We start from the raw sequence: 23,945 nt of genomic DNA on the forward strand, positions 1-23,945 counted from the left end.
TTTGAGTTGACAGCTGCACTCGTGGACGAGCGCCCTCACGTGGAACCATTAGGAACTGCAACCAGTTCAGAAACCGGTTTTTCGAGAGTCAATCTAGCCCAAAAAGACAAACAATTTGCAACAGAAATGTCTCACAGTTTTTATAGTCCTAATACCCTCCTGAATCATACTAAAAGTCTACCGCCATAGATGGTGTGATTTTTTTTTCTAGACTAAAAAGTTGTGCCCAACACTAAGTTAATTGAGTAGAATAGGGGACATTTTTCTATTAATAGCTAGCCTACTATGAAACTTCTCCAGTTGATTAGTGACATCATACCAAATAAAAAAATGTGGGCCACGACTGCCCCCAAACCACAACTCAGGAGACAGATGTAGAAGAGAAAGCCCAGTAGGCACTTTAATATACATATATAGAGGTGGGTGAACTATGAATTCTTTGATCTCAGTGAGGTGAACAGCGCCTGGTATCAGATTTTTTAAAAAGGCATTCAGAACATGTTTGATGATGGTGGAGGTGTCAATGTTTTATACCAATGTTAATGTTTTATACCAGTGGTATTAAATTGTTCCTACTCCTAGAGTGTTGATCAGTGTACATATTGTGTATGTGTGATTTTTGAATGTTAAAAGTTGCAATTGGTGAATAAACTCTTTTGAGGGGTGGATAAACTAATAAGAGTTGGAGAAACTCTAGCCTATTTCTGAAATTTCAGAGGTGGATAAACTGTATTTACTTGTGTTTAGCCTCCACTACATCCCTGGTGGCAACAAAAAAGTTAAATCCATGTTCTCAACCAAGTTTGTCGACATATTTGCTATACGCCTCTGCACTCTGTGCAAGCTAGGGAGCAGTCGAGGCATTGACGACGGCAACTGCAGCTCATTGGTCCTGCAGGGTCCTGGTAGGTATGATCAGGAATGAGGCATGAGTCCTGGATCCTCCAGCCCCATTCCTCTGGTGGTAGGAAGTTTCCCATCCATTGAACTTGATGGTAGCCTACACTCTGAAGCTATGAAACATAGCAGGTGAAGATGCTGTTGAAGTTGCAAGGGTGGATATAGCTGTTTTGCTGTCAGGTCATTGAGAGAATCTGCTTCTTTGCCTTTGTAGATCTGAAACGTTTTTATAGTAAGGTGACCATACTGACCAGGACCCTGCACCTCAATTTTTGTTCAATCTTTTGCGCTGCAAGGCTTTTGTCATTAACTGATCAGCTTACTAGGCCTACTGGATACCTTTTCATCTGTTTTATCGTTTATTTCTACACATTTTATATATTGAATATGTTTTGTATAATTTTCAGTTTTACTGATTATTTATTAAAACCGGAGCTTGGAGGCTAAAACCTGAGTTTCCTTGAAGGAGTTATGTTGAACGTTTCATTTTCTTTTTTTTACTGGCCTGTCAGCCTCAGTCTTCTCATCTTCGTCCACTGCCTCGCTATCCATATTAACGATAATGAACGACGTTGAGTATTTGACGTTAGGTAGATTAATCAATCTTCAATCTTCACTGCTTCTGTCGCCTGTAACTGCCAACACAGACGCGCTAGATAATAGATAGGCTACGTCACGTCCCTACAGAATGTAATTTGCTGCCGCTAGGGGCGCGTCTAGATTTCTAGGCTACCAGAATACAGGAAATCACAAACAAATTAAAACATTTCTGGGGGAGGACCCCCCCCCTCCCACATATGCGACAATTAGTGGGGGCCCAGGGGCCCAAAAGTTCATAATCCGCATACACATTTCCCCTGATTCCTGCAACACAACACACAATTCAACCAGGGGCGTCACTAGACCTTATTCACTGGGGCACGTGCCTTAGTAAAAGTCTCCAATGCCCCAGTAAAATTCTAGCGCTGCTCTCGCTGGAAACAGCATTCATGAGCGCATCTCCGTGCCTGCTTTAGTCATGACTCGAGCCTGTCACTTACCAGCCAATAAAAATAAACAAGGAAAAAAAGAAAGGGGGCATAATAGCCAATCAGGAAATAGCACCTCTGTAGCTGGGTAAGATTGAACGCAACAACGAATGAAAATCGTTCACATGATTCTTCTGAGTGTTTCTTTGTACAGTGGAAACCGCTGGAGCTCATCACATCACTTTGAGCGCAGAGTAAGTCGTCCCGTTTTAATGTTACAACAAATTCACAACTTGTTTGACAGAAAAAATGACAAGTAGATCGCTGTTAGAGAATGTTGCCCACATAATTAGCATCTGTTTTTCAATGCTTAGTCATTGTAACCTAAATTTAGCAACAGTTTACCAGTTTGTGCTCTCTCCCTCACACACACTCACACCATGCGTAGGCTGCATGCACACATGAGGAGAATTAATAATGATTTACGTATACTGTAGAGAGTCCTGTAAAAGTAGCCTATACTGTTTGTGAAGCTGTCCTACTGTAAAACTAAGCATAGCCTTCTGATAAACTATTCAGAGATGGACCTCAGAAAATTCTTCCTGAACAGAGGCAGAGGGAGAGGAACAGTGAGGAGAGATGAGGAGGACGAGGGAGGTATGATAATTGCCCACATTAACGGTAACATTAACATTTATGTTGGTAGCCAGTGCAGTGATTTGATCTATCGTTTAATGGCAAACTTTTGCTGCATTTGCAAATGTAGCCTATAATAGTCTGATTCTGTGCAGATTATACATTTGGAAATAATCACCGCAGACATCCCCACCAGCAAAAAGCCATTTCAGGGAAGTATCACGAGTACCCCCAATAAAATAAATAAATAACAATACTAGAAATACTTTAGCCTACTTAGATACTGAAATACAGATTAATATGTTTGTTCAATAATGTCTAGTCAGTACACCAAATATGGAAGGCCTATAGATAGTAATTGTGAAAATAAAATATGTAGATCTTGCAGTTTGGTCTTTTCATGTAGCCTTGGCAACTAGCCATCTAGTATAGGCCTGAATAATATGCACATGAATTGACACTAGTTAAACTCACCTCAACATGTTTTTTGCAATCATTTAACCCACCATGGGCAATGCTAACACTGTTATAAACTGTGCATCGTGCAAGACTAGGCCTATCATTATTTTTTACTCTTATAAACAAGGGTACACTTTGAAATGGGTCTTACATTTTCCTTTTTTGGGGGTGACTCTGCACTGACTTTGCCGTGACTCTCCTGTCCCTAGATACACTGAACTGATTTAGTTCGGGAGAAAATAGATTAAAAGCCCGCCTACACTGAAAACTGATTGGTTGATTTAGCGAAACAGGCCAATCAGGATGCTCTATGTCTTGGATGCGCTCAGACACACACGCGCCACCCCTCTCTCTCTCGTCGTGTGCGCGCTACACTCAGATGCACACGCGATTTTAGGTCTCCCTCTCGCGTGCGCGCTCTTGATCGCTCGCTCTAGATTCCGGGAGATTTTATCTAATTTGCGGGTGTCAGGGAGACAGCTATCTCTGTCTGTGCAGATCATGGAGGTATTATATATAACTGGAGAGAGTGACTAAGTCCCGCCCTCCATACAAATGAATGGTGGAGGCTAGGCTAGTAAATCCGGCCAATTCATAGTCAAGGCCATATTCAGGGGCGCAGGAGGCACGGGGGACGTGGGGGATATGTCCCACGCAGTGCTGAAGAGACGGCCGTCGTCCCCCTCACTTTTGATAAGGAAAAAAAGCCTTATATACGCTAAATAAATAATAACCTATAGGGTTTGCGCTAACTATGTAAAACTCCCCATTAACAGCATCACATCACTAACCACAGCCATCTGTACTGTAAGACTGCACAATCTCATATTCACTCTGTTGGATATCTGAAGCCAGTTTGTCTACTAACAACCATCATTAGAGATGCTTTTCGTTTGGAGCGGCATACTGGTAGGCCATCAAAAGCATAACATTTTCGGTTTGGGATCTAATTTACTTTTGGACTGTTTGATTACATTGTTAAATGTTGGGACTGATGGGCACTGAACTCTGGGAGATATTTGATGGTTCACTGTTATGTTTCATGCAGTTGAAAAAGTGTCGGGATTTCCACCGCTGTTTATTGTGAGACAAGGCAGCCATTCATTGAATAGGGGTTGTGCTGTAATATAAACCTTTTTGCGTAGCCAAGTAGCCTAAATTGAGTTATTGTTTAATTATGCATGATTTAGTAGGCTACTTTTTATTAAATTCGTAGGCTGGAATGCCTTGAGTCACGCACCAACCATGTTAAATGTAGTAGGCTTCAGCCTCTGGCAATTAGCTCGAAAGGGGCGGCAAGACAATGAGCTTGAGAACGTGTGTTGGAGACCCATGGTAGGAAAACGACTTTATTAATCCAACCAACAATATAATAAAATATTAAGAAGAGGTGTTATTTCATTGACTTAAATCGAAGCAACGTCTTCTAGTGCTGGTGGACTGATGGCAATTGTTGGTATGGTATAGACAAATATGGGAACCTGCCTTTATTTGTCCGGCTATAAATAGAATCAATCCCGGGCATAATTTGAGGATTTATGGTAGCCTATCTCCTGCTCAACATGGCATTAGCTGTTATGTTTATTGATAACAAACTCAACTAGCCTACTGATCAACTCTTTTTCACTAGCCTAACTATAAAATACAAGTATATAGGCCTACCCAAAGTTTTTGTTCTAAGACATTTATTTCAAACATAATTTCAAGACACAAATTGGATACTTCAGTTACCTTGGTGCATAAATCCCAGAGAGTAGGCTACCACACCCCAGAGTGATGGGCCTTTCTTACGCATTCAGTGTGGGGTATAAACAAGCTGAGAATTTAGCGGTGTCACGTTTGGCTGTCACAGACATGGGGAGCTCTTTGAAGCTTGGAATAATGTGGTACAGTTACTACAGTAACAGTATTTTATTTTATGTAATATAATTTGTTTTCAATTTTATAAATGCTTTGTTTAAATGCTGTTGGAACAAATAGTAGTTGATTATAAAGGCAACTTTCTGTTGCAATTTTCTGTGTGTTCTGGACTGGTAACTTGTTAAGCCAACATGTTCTACAGTAACATTGCATAAATATTAACTGCAGGCACATAGTGGAGAATTGATTTGGTTTATACCCAGGGGTGAAAGTAGTTTTTATTTCTTGGTGGTACTATGATATAGTTATAATGCGCGCGCCGAAAATTTCACTTAGCCTAATTATTTATTAGTTTGTTTATTTACTGTATTATAGTCTACTTATCAAGCATTCACTAGGACTTCTTATCACTCTAGTATCACTAGATATCTTTAACCCACCTGTATCTGTTTTTGATTATGAATAAATTGCAAACACTTGACTGGATTTATACAGAGATCAACAGGCTCTCAATGCAAATGTATCCTCTTCAGGAGAGCAGAGCCTGCTCTGAGAGAGGCCAGGGTGAAGTCATACCAGATCTGCGACTTAATTCTGTGTAATGACGAAAGCTTCAGTCAGAAGGTGACTCATTTGTTAAGTGGAAAGAGTGGGAATGGTTTACTGTCAAAAGGCTATTTTGAGAGATTGGAATGGGAAACAAATGGGTTTCAAAAGTGCATGCTCCCATAAGCAAATACCAGTTTAGGGCATCAGATCCATATTAGCATAACTTAGTTTTGCCTATTACACAATTTTTGGCTCATTATGTCAAAACTCTACACAAATAAGACATAGCACTTGGAAGTACACAACAAAGATAAACACTGCTATCAAAACTCATCAATCCTTTCTAAAAATGTGAATATTGCATCAAAACCATACACACATGCACCATTTGAATTACTCTTCCAAATCAACAGCAACACACCGATATAAAACCACTGCAGTCTTTGTGTTTTATAAAAAAAATATATATTTTTATTGTCATTTTCTCAGACTCGGTCTTCTTCATTCAACATTCTTACAGAAATAAAGAAAAATAGAGTCACAGTTATCAATACAATATTGTAAGTGAATGTACTCAAATCAAGAATGTAGCAACAAAAGTAAAAAAAAAAAAAAAAAAATACTAGAGAAATTGCTATTTTTTCTTGTGTGTGGCGGCAGGGTGGGGTTGATTGTGGATCCTGCCTTCTGTTCAGATTTGGCCACAAGTCCTCGTCAACATCGCAGGCAATGTCCTCTTGGGCTAGGCAATGGAGAAAATATCACCTTGTGTGCCATATCCACCCTTGAACTGACCCCACCTCAATGTTTCTGAATGCATCTTCCATTGCTTGCAAAAGAGGCATGCAGGTATGTGGTTGGTGCTCATATACTTTTCATTGGCACACTGAAAACAATTCTTCAATAGGTTTTAGAAATGGGGAGTAAAGGGGCAAATACAGAACTGTACACAGGTACTAAATGTAAAAGTACACACTTACACAATAACTTACCTGAAGTCTGTTTGTAGTGCTTAAGCCTCAGACTGATTGGTGTTCAATTTTCTCTGCAGTGTTTTCAGGTACAGTATGTGTGTGAGTATTACCAATTACCAGATGTTTTCCCAATGATAACAGGATATTTAATTTTTTAACAAAATGTCTTATGTAAGAAACTGTGGGCCAGATGTACTAATGCTTTTGCGCCCACTTCAGGCGTATTTGTTTCGCAATGTCATTGCGAGGTATGTACAAACAGGCCGCAATGATGTAAAAGCGTAAACTGCCCGACGCGGGAGCTGAAAGTGGCAGATTGCGTTTGTCATATCATGCATATGCATTCATGGGAGGATCCAGGGGAAAGTGGGAGTTTACCGTAAAAAGATGGGAGGGGAAGAGTAAAGAGCGCCTAATTATGTATTCCGCGGTATGTACTGTAAAAAGGCTGCTCCTGAAAGCGCGCGTATATTCTGCGCCTAAATACTTCCGCCTTGTAAAAGCAGGTGTTAATCCAAATTGCAGTTCAATTCAATAAGAGAACCTTTCAAAGCCAACAGAATCGCTATTTAGAGCACCAGTTTTTGTGGTGAAAGTATTTGCAGCCTACTACCAAAAGCAACCTTAACTTTCGTTGGCCTTTCGAATGTCTTACTTTGACTTTCACGTCATTCACTTAAACTTTCCTACTTGCTAGATTTGACCAATCTTCCATAGCCTACGTGCACAAGTAGTTTGAGTAGAACTACTGATCTTCATTATCTCCCTGCTTGTTTACATCTTATCATGTATGGTATTATTTCATGATCGCTAAACGTTTGATTCTTTTTAATGTTGTCATCAGTTAACTTCATTCAACTGCGCTTGTATGTACAGTAGTCGCTGCCATTCAGTTGTGGACGTTCGTAAATTGACAACACACACAAGAAAAAAATAGCAATTTCTCTAGTAATTGTTTTTTTTTTTTTTTTTTACTTTTGTTGCTACATTCTTGATTTGAGTACATTCACTTACAATATTGTATTGATAACTGTGACTCTATTTTTCTTTATTTCTGTAAGAATGTTGAATGAAGAAGACCGAGTCTGAGAAAATGACAATAAAAATATATTTTTTTATATAAAACACAAAGACTGCAGTGGTTTTATATCGGTGTGTTGCTGTTGATTTGGAAGAGTAATTCAAATGGTGCATGTGTGTATGGTTTTGATGCAATATTCACATTTTTAGAAAGGATTGATGAGTTTTGATAGCAGTGTTTATCTTTGTTGTGTACTTCCAAGTGCTATGTCTTATTTGTGTAGAGTTTTGACATAATGAGCCAAAAATTGTGTAATAGGCAAAACTAAGTTATGCTAATATGGATCTGATGCCCTAAACTGCACTGTAAAAAGTTTCTGTAAATTTACACCCAGATTCCAACATTATTCACCTGTTTCCTTCAATAAACAGGACTTTCCAGTCATTAGTAAGACAAATGTGTAAAATCAGGCTCCAACACTGTTATTTACCACGCCCGTAATGTTTATTCTGGAACACACGTACTTCCTGTTATCTATTAATGTTACCTTCGAGCTGGTGATGGGAAGCTGTCTGCTGAGAGAAGACGATACGTTGGAATCATACCCAAACCCATCAACACAATAAGGTGAGTTTATCTGTCATCTTTGACCAGAAATACAACGTTTGAAAGCACACTGGTCATGTTTATACAAGTTGTATAATACAACATCTCTGAATGTTACCCTGCTGAAACGAAGTTAGTAGCAGTGCTATTCAGCTAGCCAAAACCACGCTTTCGCCCTTAAGCCATGCGTTATCGTTATCACTTGTTGATCAAATTTTACGTTTCTCCATTGCAATCTGAAGCCATCTAAAAGTATTGGTATGAGTAGGGTATGCGTAGTTTTTTAAAGTTTAACTCGCGTGATTTACCTGCTATAACACTGTTTGCTAGCTAAGTCTGCTTAGCATCATCAGTTTAATAAACCAGTGGCCAAATAAACAATATGGTACAAACGGATCAGTGTAGTGTGACTACTGCTTTCAGTGTTTACTTGTATGCATGGATTTCGCCCGTGCTGGTAATTACTTAAAGTTGTGTTAAGTCCTTCAGTTGACAGTTTAGAAAGCTAATGCTAGTTAGTAGCCTAGCTAGCTTTCCATAGCAGAGGTGGTTGCATGACACGTGTATGGTATTCCTCCTGAGTTCATTTGAGCTAGCGGCATGCAACAGGAAGATGTTTACATGTCATATGTGTGGGCATCAGTCCACTGCGTCTATTTATGTGAGCCATACCTAAATTCATGACAATATACCCAATATAGACCTTCCATGCTGTGTTCCAGATTGCCATGATTGAGACATGCAGGTCTTGAATTTCCCCTGGGGATCAATAAAGTATCTATCTATCTATCTATCTATCTAGGTCTTTAGACACACATATATAGAAACCATAAACAATGTGGTTTTGATAAGACAGACAATTTCAAAAGCAAGCACCCTCACTTTGCACACACACACACATTCCTCACACAAACATCTTATCACACCCGCCTCATCACTTTTAATCATTCAACGGCAGACACACATACACACACACACACACACACACACACCCACACACACACACACACACCTTTCATACTCACCTTGCAGACAACTCACATTCACTCACTCCTTACACACACAACACACTCACAGAGATTACATTCACTTTCTCACTCACACACACACATCATGAAGAGTTGTTCAGTGCCTTTCTTTTCTTTTGCTAAGGGATGTGCGACTGTAGCTGATGTTGAGTCTTCCAAGCCTACCTGTGACGCCTCGCCTGATATTACTAGGTATGTTTGTTTTCATTCACTAGAGTAATAATGATCAACATATACATATTTAAATCAACTTTTGAACACTAAATGTTTTTTTTTTTTCTGTATTGAATTTTGTTTGGACAAAATCCTAAAAGGAATCTAATCATAGTTGACATGTGGATCTATATCTTAAATTGAATATGATAAATTCTTTTTTTCAGGTGAACGACAAGGTAATCATCAAAAGTGGATGGTCGGCATTGAATCCTTAATCGTTTGTGAAGGGTCCAACCTCGCCACATTTCTAACAGGGATTGTGACATGTTTCTCCACCTTCTATATTCTGAATCTGCAATATCAGGAGGAGGCAGCGTGCACCCTTGAATTCTTCCAGAGGTAAGTTCATGTAACACTTTCGAACCAGAGTTTGTTTTATGTGTGGTATGTATTGGGGGGGTTGTGTAGTCGTCTACTATGTAGTTATAAGCACTACTATGCAGGATTACACCCTCTGAAGAGAGCAATCATGCATAGTACTGCTGTAATAACCACATAACACTATACTTCTACTTTATACAACTGATTAAATCAAATATAAATGCAGTTACAGTAAGTAATAAATGTCAGTTAATTTCATTGTGAGAAAGTGTGTTAACGTTACAAATTCACATCCGATTCATTCACTTTGGCACAATTTTCCTCTACATGAATCCTAGTGTACCCTATCAGTTTTTGTAACTCTCTCTCTCTCTCTCTCTCTCTCTCTCTCTCTCTCTCTCTCTCTCACAGAAAAAGGCCCACAATTGATAATTGATAAATATCTGATTATTCTGTATCTGATTTTGAAATAGTACTACTTTAGATAACATGTCTACATTTTACATACATATGTGATACACAAGCCTAATGCGATGTTTTTATTTTCCATGATAATTCTTTTGTACCTTATTTCCGATTTTTTGAAATACAACTAGATCACGTGTCTACATTTTACATTCATCCGTGATACACGAGCCTAATGCGATGTTTTTGTTTTTCATGATAATTCTTCTGTACCTTATTCCTTATTTTTTGAAATACGATTTTCAAAATACTACTAGATAGCATGTCTACATTTTAAACGGGCCTAATGCAATGTATTTGTTTTCCATTGTAATTCCTCTGTATCCTATTACCTGTTCTTTGAAATCCGATTTTCAAAATACTACTATGTATCTACATTTTACATTCATACATGATACACGAGCCTAATGCGATGTTTTTATTTTCCATGATAATTCTTCTGTGTCTTATTCCCTGATCCTGAAATACGATTATAGTCAGTCTACATGTTCCTGAATTACTATTTACTATTATCTTGCTTCATGTCCCTTCATCTACTTTACTGTTAGACTGTCAAGTAAGTGCTGTGAAATAAAATATCTGTTAAACTACAAATAAGTAACTGATGTGAAAAAATGGATTTTTATCTTTAAAATGTTGATTTGAGAGTGGATGAACTCAATATATGGCACTTGTTTCCTGTAATTGTAAAAAATTAAAGACCTGTTGTGTAACTAACGTGAAGATCACATTTTTTTTCTTGTTACCCAACATGAAAATGATGTTATATACTTAACAGGAATTTAATGTTATGGTAGTCTGCCGTTAAACAACGGGAAGCTCCTGGAAGTCCTGCCAGTTGTTTCCTGTTAATTTACAGGAAATTAATGTTGTTATTTTACATTAACTTAATGTTAAACCAGGGCACCGTTAAATAACAGGAACTTCCTGGAAACTCTGCTGCCAGTTGATTCCTGTTTTTTTACGGGAAATTTTCTTACAGTGTGGTATTTGCTTATGGGAGCATGCACTTTTGAAACCCATTTGTTTCCCATTCCAATCTCTCAAAATAGCCTTTTGACAGTAAACCATTCCCACTCTTTCCACTTAACAAATGAGTCACCTTCTGACTGAAGCTTTCGTCATTACACAGAATTAAGTCACATATCTGGTATGACTTCACCCTGGCCTCTCTCAGAGCAGGCTCTGCTCTCCTGAAGAGGATACATTTGCATTGAGAGCCTGTTGATCTCTGTATAAATCCAGTCAAGCCCTTATAGTTTTACATTTAGTCATTTGGCAGACGCTTATATCTAAAGCAACTTACAAAAAAGGAAACATTCAAAGTACAGTGCGATAAGACATGTAAGTACAGCAACAAGTACTACTTGCTATAAATATAGTTAAGTCAAGGGAAGCAGAGGAGCGGAGGATAGTATATAGTGGTAAGTGGTAGATTATGTCCAGTTGTTGGTAGTGCTAGGTGACAAGGTACTCTTGGAAGAGCTGGGTCTTCAGGAGTTGTTTTGGTGAGTGAAGAGTGACAATGGCCCCACATTTTTGAGATACCCCTACCGGAGGTAGAACTAAACGCAATTATGTTTTTCCCCATCTCTAAGGTCTCCCATATATGAAATGGATACAGATAGGCTATATTTTAGTCCTTTTTTGGTTTTGGGGTGTATAACAATATCTGTTAATTTAACAATCTTAGCAGTAAAATATTTTTAGCCAAGAATCCATTTCATATATGGGAGACCTTAGAGATGAGGAAAAACATTGTTGCGTTTAGTTCTACCTCCGGTAGGGGTATCTCAAAAACTAAAGCCCTTTCTGACCATTTGTCACTAGCCTATTAGGACAATGGAGATATTACTGTCACTGTATCCTAAAAGTGTACTTCTGCACTTAATTTGAATGCATGAGTACTTCACTTACAATACCTAATTTGAATGCATTAGTGCGTTCATACTGACAATTCCGATAACATGAAGTGCACTACTAGTCACTCATAATGGTCAAAAAGTTGAGTGTGGAACAGTAGACACCTTTAAGGTAGGATGAGTTTGTCATGTGATCAAATTACTTTTCAAATTTCAAATAAAGATGGTCAATATTTTCACATTTGGTATTTGCCATATTGGATTTCACTGAAAATGAAGTGTAAGAGCTTTTATAGACTTTATAACTTTCTTGATCACTAGGGGTAGTAATAACTGTGCCAAGTGTCCTGCTTTCTGCAAAAACGGAACGATTCTAGTAAAAATCTGGCCTTAGCTGCAGTACTAACAAGCCACAATGGGAACAAATTATGACATAATGATGGCCTCAAATTATGTCATCGATGTGATTTAGCTGGCAATATCTTGCTGGGAGGAAACAAATATAACAAACAAATAAATTTGAAAACAAAAATATTGTTTTTGGGTTAAAATACTTTGTCCTTCAGCCAGTTTACATGGACAACATAAATAGTTTTACTGCTGTACACAGTGAGCAACTATACATTTTGAAAATGTATACATTTGTTGTGTTGTTTATATTGTGCTCATCATGAAAAGTGGCTGTTTTGGGGGGAAACATATATGCACCATATACTCATTGCAAAAAGTTTTTGCAATAAGACTATGTTGTAGTTTATATACTTTTCAGTGCTTGTGTGTTATGTTTGAAGGCAAAGTTTGGTTTGGAGTGTGGCGTTACGAATGTGTTTAGAGTTTTGGAGGCATAATTTCAAGAAATGACCTTTCACAATTGAGAAAAACGGCAATTAAGCTAGTTTTGCATGTGCTTTGACATAAGATAGGATGTCATTAACAGCAGCATTTTAACTCACAAAGATGTTAATGTGTCAACTTTTATAATTGCCTTTCAGAGATTGTTGATGAAAACACATGAGCGAGAACAGCATACCAAAAAAATATTTATTTGATTTAATTTTAATATAAATTCAAACAATTCATAGAATAAAATATCCAGTGGTAGAAGTTATGAAGAAATCATTTAAAAAAATTAAATTACAAATTATTCTTATTAAAAGTCTGTCTAAAATCAGACATACAATTCTGGAATTGCAGTATTATTTCTGATCTCATCCAGAATGAGATAGAGAAGGAAGTCCAGCGTAGTAGGAGTTGAATGTTTCACACTTCGATCCATGTGGAAGTGCGAGGGAGAGATAGAGAATGGGCATGTTTTCACGAGTGTCATATATAGTGTGTATGTACCTGTAGATTTTCAAGTGTCATTATTAGTGGATGGAAACATTCACAAGTTCATGTGTGCAGAAGTACAAATGTAAGGATTAGTCCTTGAGCCAGAGGGGTCGGTTGGTAACATCTGAGGGGAATAAGTCTCATAGTGATTTTTTGGCAAGTAATCGCCCTGTATGTCTATTATACGCTTATGCAGGGATATTGTTTGTTGTTGTGTTTCCTTGCCTTTATAAAATAAACTATATGCTATTGTATACTATATATATATATATATATATATATATAGTATATATATATACTATCAATATACTATATTTTTGTATTGAAGGTTTTCTGAAATATTATGTATAAATATGTAAATTGACCATCATCTAATGAAACATGAAATGTATGCATTTCAATATGTCCAAAATGAAAAACAAAAAGAAGAAATTTGAATCTGACCTTATTCAGTGTTAAGGGTCTCTGTACTTAAAATGTATGCAAAAACATTTCAGAGAAGTTGCAATACAAAACAATATTGCAATAATCAATTGTGGAGGTTTTGTGAAGATATTTATTAGTTAAACATATTAGCCTATTCACAATGGACATGAAGCTAATAAAACACAAAAAGCTACCGAATATGCAATTATATCACATATTTTCTAATTCTAGGTGGTATATCTTGTCAAAAATCACTGAGACTTTTATTCCCCTTGAATGGTACCTATTGAACAAAATAAGGGGGCCTGGCTCAAGGACTAGATGTCCCTTAACATCTGTCAATGCAGAGGAGAGAGAATGATAGGGTAAGAGACAGAGAGACATTCAACTCAGATGTACAAACGTGTGTGTGTGTATGTACATGTGTAATGTGTTTGTGGGCACTTATGTTTGTGCATATGTGTGTGTCTTGACATAAATATGTGTATGTGTCAGGAATGCGGATGAAGATATAAAATGGCTCCTGCCTCCTCCAGCTTCCTCAGGGTTTGTGACTCATGATCAAGGTCATGGTAAGAATCCTGACAAAGACAGGAAGAGACTACTCATGAGGGTGTGGGGACATCTATTATCATCAATCAATGTTCACTATCTATTATCATCAATCAATGTTCACTTCCTTAGATTAGATTAAAAAACAAAAACAACAGCGTTCATTTAGTATGGTAAAAGAGCAAGATATTCATATAAATTGAGATTTAGAAGAGTGAAGATGCCTACTTTCATAGATTTCATAGTATTGGAACCAAAGTAGTGAATTGGCTGCCTCTGGTTCTTGGCCTCGGGGTATCCAAAGCCTGCTATGTGCACCACGTCACAGTAGTTCAGAGCTATGAACACAGCTAATATCCCAGTGGTTGGGTGGACGGGTTTCTGGAGGGCAAACAGAAGACAGTGGAAAGATGAGCAATACCATTTTTAAACTGTAGGGGGCAGCAGCATCTCTGAGTGGGTCTGACTCATGGTGCTTCTGAGAAGAGAGAGATGGGGGGGAGGTGACATTAGACACTGACTGAGCTCCTCCACCTACCCTGTGAATGATTAGCTAATGGAGGAGGCTGAAGGAAGGGAATGGTGAGAAGTTTCCACATGCCCACTGGAGGGACAGGGGGGGGGGTTCTGGAAAACCTACGCAGATGACACACTGAGAACCTTGAGAGATTTCCCCATAAGCACACACTCGCATGCAGAGTCACTGATACCCACCCACGCTGTTCCTGTACATGGGTACACTCTCCCACACACAAACACACAACTCCAGTAACTTTCGCCACCTAGTCCAGTCATTCCAAGTCCTCACACGTGTTCGTACCTTTGATCAGGTCCACAAACTGCACTCACACACAGACATATAGACAGTATGTCTATATATTTTTATATAGACATACTGTACTACATTCATCCTTTACAATCTGTGTTTAGTAGTCATCTGCCATTTACTTAAATTATTATGCAATAAGGTTATTGTGTTAAACCTTTCACCCACTTTTTGACTGGTTTAAATGAACCTGTTACCCGCAGTTTGTGTGTGGGCTCTGTGTGTCTGACCTTGTTTGTGCTTTATCTTCTTTGTGATCAGCGCTCCACCTCACTTCTGTTCTAAATCCCCTACTCAGTCCCTTCCCCTACAAGCAGTTTCGGTTGCTCATTTTATTTGTAGCAGGAAATGTGCAAGATCTTTGGGTGAAACACACAAACTCAGTAAACAGGCCAGCTCAGGTGCAAGTTTTGGTCTTCAGTCAAGTCAAGTCAAGTCAAGTTTATTTATATAGCACATTTCATACACAGAGGTCATTCAATGTGCTTTACATAAACAAAACCAAACAATAATAACAAATAAAAGCATAGAAGGGCAATATAGTCAAAGAATAGTTAAAAGGTAAAAAGAAAAAGAAAACATAAAACACAAGGTAAAATCATTTAAAAATAAAGAATAATTAGTAAGCAAAAACAAAGGCAAAAGTAGTAAAAAAAGTAATAAAAGACAAAGTAGAATAATTATCAAGGCAGATTCAGAAAGTCACACGTTGAGTGGACCAGTGTAACCCAGAGCTTTTAGACCTTAGACCGCTGCTTTCATGGTCATCATTGATAGTTTTTTGACAGAAAAATATGTGCTTCCTTGTTGTTGGGACACAGACTCAAAAAAAGGGTTAAAAATGGAATATTGTAATCTGTACCTACGGTATACAAGGTGTGCGCATAATATGTGACTGTCAATATCCTTGTCTTTTATTTTGGCCTCGAGTAATATTAGAATTCAAAATGTGCAAAACTGCCTCAATGATATGGGAGATTGAAATTCAAATACATTCGGAATTCGGAACACACACACACACACACACACACACACACACACACACACACACACACACCTTGCTTGCACCCTGGTGCAAATTACAAGGAAGGAGAGGGGGAGACGGGGTCTATTTCTCAATGGAAATGGTTATTCTTACTTCTAGAATGTAAAAACTATTCTCATAATGGACACACATTAATAGGTTTCCAGGTGTTTCCAGCCAAAAGAGACAGTGAAGATATGTTTTAATAGACAGACTGCCTGACAGCGGCACATCAGAGGCAATGGTGTAGCCAGCTCCGTTTATTATAGTGGAAGCTAATTATTGAAGCATGTTCCGCAAACGGAACACTTCAGTTACATGCCTGGTGTAGCCTCCCTGTTAGAAGGCAGGATATTCACTCTCTCTCTCTCCATCTCTCTCTCTCTCTACCAGGGCCAGAGTTATTAGCATTGAAATGCTTCCAGTAAAGTCCTTCCTGGGTCCAACTTTCCCAGGTAGATTATTGTCCACACTCCCATTGTTCCCCCAGTCACTGAGATATGAGCCTACGTCCTGTCATTAAAGCACCAAGACACCATATGTATTGCGCATCCTCAGGATGAGGTCCCGACTCCATATTCCAAGTTTGGTGTCGATACGTGAAAGTGTTGCTGAGATATGACCCTACTTACTGTTTGGTGGCTATGCCGCTGATTTCGATTGGCTGTGACGGGCAAATGCTTTCAAAAATCCTTCTGGTAACTTTTGTGAGGCATGGTCTGAAGACCATGTACGCCAAGATTCGTGAAGATCGGACAAAATTTGTGACCTGTGAAAGGTTAGTTTAGTTCTTTAATAAATCCAATATGGCGGAAGAATGACAAGGGTCAGTGATGCCATCTTCAATTTCCACAAAATGTTCCAGAGTAGGGGTGGGCGATATATATCGTTTGCGATAATATCGTGATTGTTGTTTTAACGATGTGCAAATTGACATTATCGAGTATTTAAATTTACTTATGGGGGAAAAACACTTGATCACGCATTGAAGACTCATATATTCCCAGGAGGTGTACGCGGGAAAAGCCCCTGGCTGCAGCAGAGCAAGTGTCACGTGATCACTAGTGGGTCACAATGTTGTCACACGCACGCCTAATGTTTATTTTGTGCAGCAAGAGTATACTTGGGATTTTATGCAGGTCACGTTTTTTCCTACACGGTATTATATGGAGAGAAAACATAATAGTCAGTTGTAAACAAAGAACTATGTAACTCTTGTAAATGGACTGAAGTTCGCTCTAAATATCTACGGTTACCGATTATGCTAACCGTTAGCATCTCTATGAAATTTCTCATATACATTAGCCATAAGCTAATGCATTCATTTCTATTCTGTAACTTGGAATGCTAGCCTATGATTGCTCTTAAACTTAACATCAAAGGAAATAACTGAGATGTACTCTGTTGGTCTGCTTGGTTTTACAGTGAATCCTATGCAAAGTTTGAAAGGAACTTCAGCTTCAGACTTTCTCTTGGGAAACTGTTAGGCCTATTCATCTTCTCTAATGTAGCTGGCTAGACCATGTCATTGCCACACACACAAGTGGGGGCAGAATTGGAAATGTGTCAGAGTGACAATGCATTGGTTGATTTGGTTAAAAAGTCACAGGTTTGTTTATTATTTTAATGATGCTATTCATAAATAATGGGCTGTAAAATAACTCAGACTTTAACAAAAACAATTCTTTAAAGGATATCGACTAATTATCGTTATCGTCAAAATCACAAAAAATATCGAGATATTATTTTTTGTCCATAGCGCCCACCCCTATTCCAGAGTTGGACCAGTAACGACAGGGTGCGATTTGTGTAAAAACCAGAGGGGGGGATGATTTTGAATAAGTTTGTAACCCCCAAAAAAAAAAAAAATGAACCAACGATTCATAGCCTAGTAATGTCATGGCTAATAATACCCTATATTATTTTTGCCACCTTTGTAACATTTTAGTTTTAGTTTACGTGGTGTATGACTTTAAACAGCGAGTGTGCTTGGTATGATGATCAGCTCCTCTAATGCAGGGTAGGACTACGTTTTGACAAGCATACAAATTCACCTTGTTCTTGCCCCTTCTGAAATGACTTCTCTACTTTTGCTGCCTCCATACTTTCTGTATTTGTTGTGTAAAAAAACGTTGTATATGATGGCACTGAAGTCTTAAGTTAGTGAATTGGCTAACAGTGTTAGTTGGTAACCAAATAGCCTACACATTGCGCTACACGTTGCGTAAGCTACGTGCATTCCCTCTCCTGCTGATTTGCGTTTAGTAGCCAAGTGCGTAATATTGCAAAAGTTGAAAAAATAAATGTGTTTATTGTAGCCTACAAAAAATAAATAGCCTATCATACTGTCAGTTAATTGCCTACAGTGCAGTGAAGAGTTTGGAGAGTAAAGTTATAGGGCAACTTGAAGTTTTATGAAAATAATTTACGAACCAGAACATAAAGACCATGAAGCTTCTATTTCTTGCAGCTGTTAAAACACCCGCTAGATATATATTTAAATACCCACCAACATTCGTTTTTGCAGTACAGATTATTTCTAAAAGTTATTTGTCTACTACTGGCTGATTTATCAAACGAGTGCTTTCTCGTTCGTCCTCCGCAAACTACAGGTGTTTCGGTAGAGAGCCATTGAATAAGCGATGCCAAGCAATTTCTGTAACACTTTTTGTGACATTCAGCAAATATCTCCTCATTTAATGTAAGTTCCTTCGGACAATAGGCTTAATTTTGATCAATAATTTTGAAGGTTCTAAAACATTATTATGCTTCACTGAATCCTTCTCGTTTTCTTTCATTTGTCCAGCTAATTTTTCCATTGAACCTAGCCATTCCATTGAACATTCCATTGAAGTCCTGCACGATCAAGGCCAAATTAAGTTATCACACAGCCACTGTGTCAGCAGCATGAGTGCTGACGGTGACGGTGCGTTTCTGATGTCAGATTATTATGTAGGCTAGCCTACTAGACTGTTCTCACGTTGCAGCGCTTTACTTATATGAAGTAGCATTAATCAATATGAGGGGCAGAGGGGGATAAATGTTGTCCCCCCCCGACGATAAAAATAATTTAGCAGAGGTAGGGATAGGAAAACCAGAGGGGGGGAAATCCTCACCATCCCCCCTACAAATCGCACCCTGAGTAACGATATCCCAAAAACGATATCCCAAAAGGTCTTGGAGCAGAAGCTGGCCAAAAAACCTGGCTTACAGGAATAATAATAATAGGAAAACTTAAGAATAGTATGCTGCTTTCAGCAAGCACACTAATAAGAAAACTTAAGAAGAACAATAGTGTATTGATTTCAGCGAGCACACTAATTACGGACTTAAACCATTAAAAAGGACCTTCAAGGTTACTTGACTCATCGTTTGGGTTCTATGCTGCCATGGGACTTAATGGAATAACTGATAACATTGTTTAAAATCATGCCTCTTATTGGTTAGTTTAATCACAAAATGTTAATATGATGACATTGATCATCTTTCTCTGGTTGCCATTTAGGTGCAACAATTCTCCTTGCTACTGTAGTCCTTTGTGTGGGTGTCGTGGCCTTTATAGAAATATATCCTTTAGTTTATATATCTTTTATGTAGTATCTTTATTCTGTGTAATTTCATTGTTTTGTGAAACTGAAGTCTGTAGTATGTTCAGTGTGGGAAAGGAAGACTGGTTTAAGTGAAAGAGCAGGCCTGGCAGAAAATGGCATAGACAAGGTTTGGTGCCAGGAAATGTAAGCAAAACCTAAAGAATGGCAAAACCTAAAGAATGTATGAATAACAGGATGAGAGGGCAAAGGTGAAGTACCATACGTTACTTGGTCAGTTATCTGTAAACAGAGAGTGTCTTGTCTGGGATGACTTGAAGGGGTATAAAGGCTGGACAACAGCCAGAGGATGTTATCTTACTTAGCTCACTGCTCACTTTGCTTAGCTTAGCTTTCACTTACTTGCTTGCTTCACTAATGCTCCGGAGTGCATTAAAGCCATCATCTGCAGTATACATCCACAGTGTGCGGACTTCTTTTGATGTTGTATTATTTAATGTGGATTTGACACCACATAATTGGCGAGCCAGCCAGGAGTTGGAATAAATAAATGGAATGGAATGGAATGGAATGGAATATTTAGGCATCATCTCAGAGGCTGGGTTTGGTCAGGGGAGAGGCTGATGCGCAACTTAAACTAAGGTGAGCAACTTTGGCTTAATAGCAGCTAGACTCCTCTGATCAGGCTGTACACGGAGTTATGAATACTTGTCTAAAACGTCCTCCAGTCAAAGAATCTTGCTAAAACAAAGACCAAGGGATTAATACTGCAGATTATGGTAAGCATTTGTGTGTACACTAATGGAAATGATTTTGCATGTGTAAAATCAAAAGTTCTGCATGTGGAGAACTACTAAATTCCTGCATGTGAAGGAATGCTATAACCATATGAAAAAGTTTTGCATGGGGAAAACTAACTCAATTCCTGCATGAGAAGGAATGAGAGAGATAAAAGTAACAGTTTTGCATGTGAAAAACTGAAAGGTCTGCATGTGGAGGAAATAATATACTAACAAGTTGAGTACAGCTGATATCTGATATCAGGTCTGAATAAGTTGAAGTTGAAACACTCCAAGAGCGAGTGGATGGCCAAGTAAGGCACCTGGTGCCTGGAATAATGTTTAATAATGTTGTGTAAAAGTTGTGGATGTAAAGCTAAAAGAGAATACAAAGAAGTGTTGAATGGAAGTATACTTGATTTTTAGTATATGTTGCTGGTAGAATTAGAAGTCCATGGCAGAGCATTGGTAAAAGACGTCATATACTTGCATAACTTGTGATTAAGGAGAAGAGGCTGTGTGTGTGTGTGTGTGTGTGTGTGTGTGTGTGTGTGTGTGTGTGTGTGATACCAGGCAGAGGAGCTGCTGGTTGAAATAGGAAAAGGTGGGGGCTTGTGTAAACAGAGCAAATGCTGGGGACAAAGGATGTAGGTCTGAGATGGTTAAGGAATGTTGAACTGGGAAATATTGGAAAATATTTCACTTTGAAAGATTTTTGGGGAATGTTTAATACTGCAAAGTGTTGGGTTGAATGTTTTGGTCTTCCATGATCAAAATATTAGAAATGGTTGATAATGAGAATGTGGTAGTGGGAAAATGGTTTTGAAAGGTTGGTAACGCCAGAACAGAATGGTTCTGAATTACAGTGGGCAGTTGTCCGCAGAAGTGGAGTGCTGCTTGCTGAGAATATAATATTGCCATAATAGATGGTCAAGGCAAAAGAGGAATAGTTTCATTGCTTGACACTGAGACTGTCATAGTCACTTTGACCTTTTAAAAAAGAATTGAATTTGCAATAATGAGAGATACAGATACAGTTCAGCTAGTTTTTGATTTTCTTTATAAGACTCTACAGTTCCATGTTAAAAGATTTTCATGATACTGGATAAAGGCAAATGATATTAGTGTTTACATACTTTAGTCATATAGCTTACGTGCATAAATAATTCAATAATGTAGTAGTCAAATAGTGTATAGGTTGGTAGGCTAGTCTCTTTAGGTTTCTGTTATGCTTAAAAGGTCATTTCAAGTTAGCCTTGTTTATAATAAGAGTATTATTAGATAGAGAGAGTTAGTGGGAAAAATCACATCTGTGCTATGCTGTGGATGAGTAGACCAACTGACAGATGCATACATGTAAGTAGGCCCATCATGGTTAAATATAGAGTTTTAAGATACAGGATTTGGGATGAACGCTGATGGCGGTTCCAGGTGTTGGAAAAGTGTTGTTGTGTCCAGTGTTGACTAAGATATATTATGTATTAGTAGTATGTTGACAATTGATAGGTTATATTAGTGGTAGCCTACTAATGATATACAGTATATTAGCTTATCAGTAGGTGGTAGGTTCAACTGTTAAATTAGCATTGTTAAGGATATGATGATCATGATAGTAGTATTAACTAGATGTACCGCATAGCGGTACAAAATATGACCACCACTCAGTCCTGTACATCCGTTCCGCGAAAATAAATCACACTTCAATTTGTCTCCATATTTTACTCCATCCCCCACTCTTGAAACTTTTGTGTATGCTTGTTTGGCATGCCTGAGTGTGTGTGTGCGGCTGCACAGAGAGTAGCTTACTGGTGCTGAAAAGGTGAATAGATTGTAGAATAGCCAAAGAAGATGTAGCATTGTTATAAAACCTTTAACATCTCTAAACAATCACAAGTAGGGCAGTTCATCACAGTTCATCCATTGCAACTGGATTGATGAAAGGTCACTTACACCTGTAGGCTACATTGTATTTGGGAAAAGCAAAAGGTATCAGCATAATGTTATTTATTTATTTATTTATTTATTTATAAACAAAAACATCTCTGTCAGTTCCGTGCCGTTTTCAACAGCTATCAAAAACAAAGGTCATTTTTGGATGGATGGATTTTTTGTGAATGTTTCTTCTTCTACATAAGATTTTAGTCATCTTTAGGTCATGTAATACTTTATTGTCAATGCACAAATTAAGTAACAGTAGTCTGAAACGAAATGCTGTTTTACATCTAGTGGTGCAAATAACTGACATGTCCAAATGGGCCTTGATGAAATGCGTCGCTAGAGTGTTCATACACATTTTAACGGGCCAAAGTTGAAGAGCTGTTGTCCGTTATTGTTCGTGCAAATATAGGCTGATTCATGTTCCCTTGCATTGTGTAACTGAGGTCCATGGCTAGTCTGGCTTTCACCAGACCAACCTAGCCTGGCTAGCGCCACCACTTCTCAATGAGACGTGGTCTGGGAACCAAACGTTCATTTTCTCGTATTTGAAAAAAATGCCCAGATCCGTTTATTGGGTGCCATGGATGTCTATCAAATGCGTCTGTGCATAGCTCATCATCGTCTTGCTTTCCCCCCTGTTCTGTGATTGGTTCCCTATCTCAGGCGAAAATTTGCTCCATGGTCTCCAGGCTGCCTTAGCAGCGAGAATCAAATCGCGCGCAAGGCAGCATGGGAACACCCAGGCTAAGACCAACCTCAATCTTTTAAGAAATCAAAAAATAAATAGTGGGCAGATCAGGCTGGGTTCACCAAGCCTAGTCCATAGGCACCCGATATTGTTCACGCTCTGGCTATTCTAAATGCAAAAATGCATCAGGGAGTTATGACAAAACTGTAACTAACACACTAGATCCTAATAGAAAGCTGTTAGCTTCCCTAAGCTACAGGTAGGCTTATAAGGTAGGCCTATTTACAACATAAATTGTCAATAGGCTATGCTGGCTACACAAATAAAATCTCCTTTGAAACCAATGGCTTACGCCTTACAGTATCAAGCGGACTTAAACTGCCATATCGCGGGCTAAAAGTTGTAATAAAATTCACGCAGCTCCATGAGTCAAGGAAAGCGAATGAAGTAGACACTTCTAAATGGGACCCACTACACAGTAGCTTAAGGTGTGTTGCTAAAGCAGCCATAATGAAATGAAGGTGTCATTGTTTGGATACTTCACACACACATGCTTTTTTTAATTTCACAGACTACAACTACCAAGCTGGAATCAAAGCACATCGATTCCCCTCTCACACCCTGCGCACTTTAAAACAAAATAAACAGGCGCCTCAGTCTCACGATGTATAGGCAAAACTGTATCAGACCGATTATAACGTTGGTAAATCTTCCATTGCACAGAATGATTTTTGTAGCACATGCAACAAATGACAGTCGAAAGATACAATTACAGTGCTGCTATCAATTTGCTTGGTATAACCGCATTTATAGTTTTCTACAAATGCAATCAATCAAATTGGCCTCCATCATCACTCAACCAACGCTAAGGGTAACATTACCTAGGTCCTTATTGATATTATAAGATTAACATACCTGCAGTAAAAACCAAGCATGTCCGATAAACATCCTCAGATTTATTTCGGCT

General features: G+C 38.4%; 1 protein-coding gene and 1 long non-coding RNA gene across 11 annotated transcripts in view; one reads left to right on the top strand and one right to left on the bottom strand.

Moving 5' to 3' along the window:
• Positions 1 to 7,740: 7,740 nt before the first annotated feature.
• On the top strand, positions 7,741 to 10,720 carry LOC125308442. The gene is made up of 4 exons (XR_007195880.1): positions 7,741 to 7,994; positions 9,126 to 9,193; positions 9,382 to 9,556; positions 9,950 to 10,720. It is a non-coding gene; the product is annotated as an uncharacterized LOC125308442 (long non-coding RNA).
• A 2,167-nt stretch (positions 10,721 to 12,887) lies between these two features.
• The window catches only part of st3gal4 (ST3 beta-galactoside alpha-2,3-sialyltransferase 4), a 67,563-nt gene continuing 56,505 nt past the window's right edge, over positions 12,888 to 23,945 (bottom strand). For 9 of the 10 annotated variants that reach the window (XM_048263905.1, XM_048263901.1, XM_048263908.1 and 6 more), the window contains 2 exons: positions 14,404 to 14,556; positions 12,888 to 14,204 (listed from right to left, as the gene is read on the bottom strand). In XM_048263905.1, coding sequence (XP_048119862.1) covers positions 14,115 to 14,204; positions 14,404 to 14,556 — 243 coding nt within the window. In that variant the 3' untranslated portion in view covers positions 12,888 to 14,114. Of the gene's footprint in view, positions 14,205 to 14,403; positions 14,557 to 23,945 lie in introns of those variants that run through there. The other variant, XM_048263911.1, reaches the window with a different exon arrangement.

Source organism: Alosa alosa, chromosome 15, assembly GCF_017589495.1.
Source record: "Alosa alosa isolate M-15738 ecotype Scorff River chromosome 15, AALO_Geno_1.1, whole genome shotgun sequence".
Classification (NCBI taxonomy): domain Eukaryota; kingdom Metazoa; phylum Chordata; class Actinopteri; order Clupeiformes; family Clupeidae; genus Alosa; species Alosa alosa.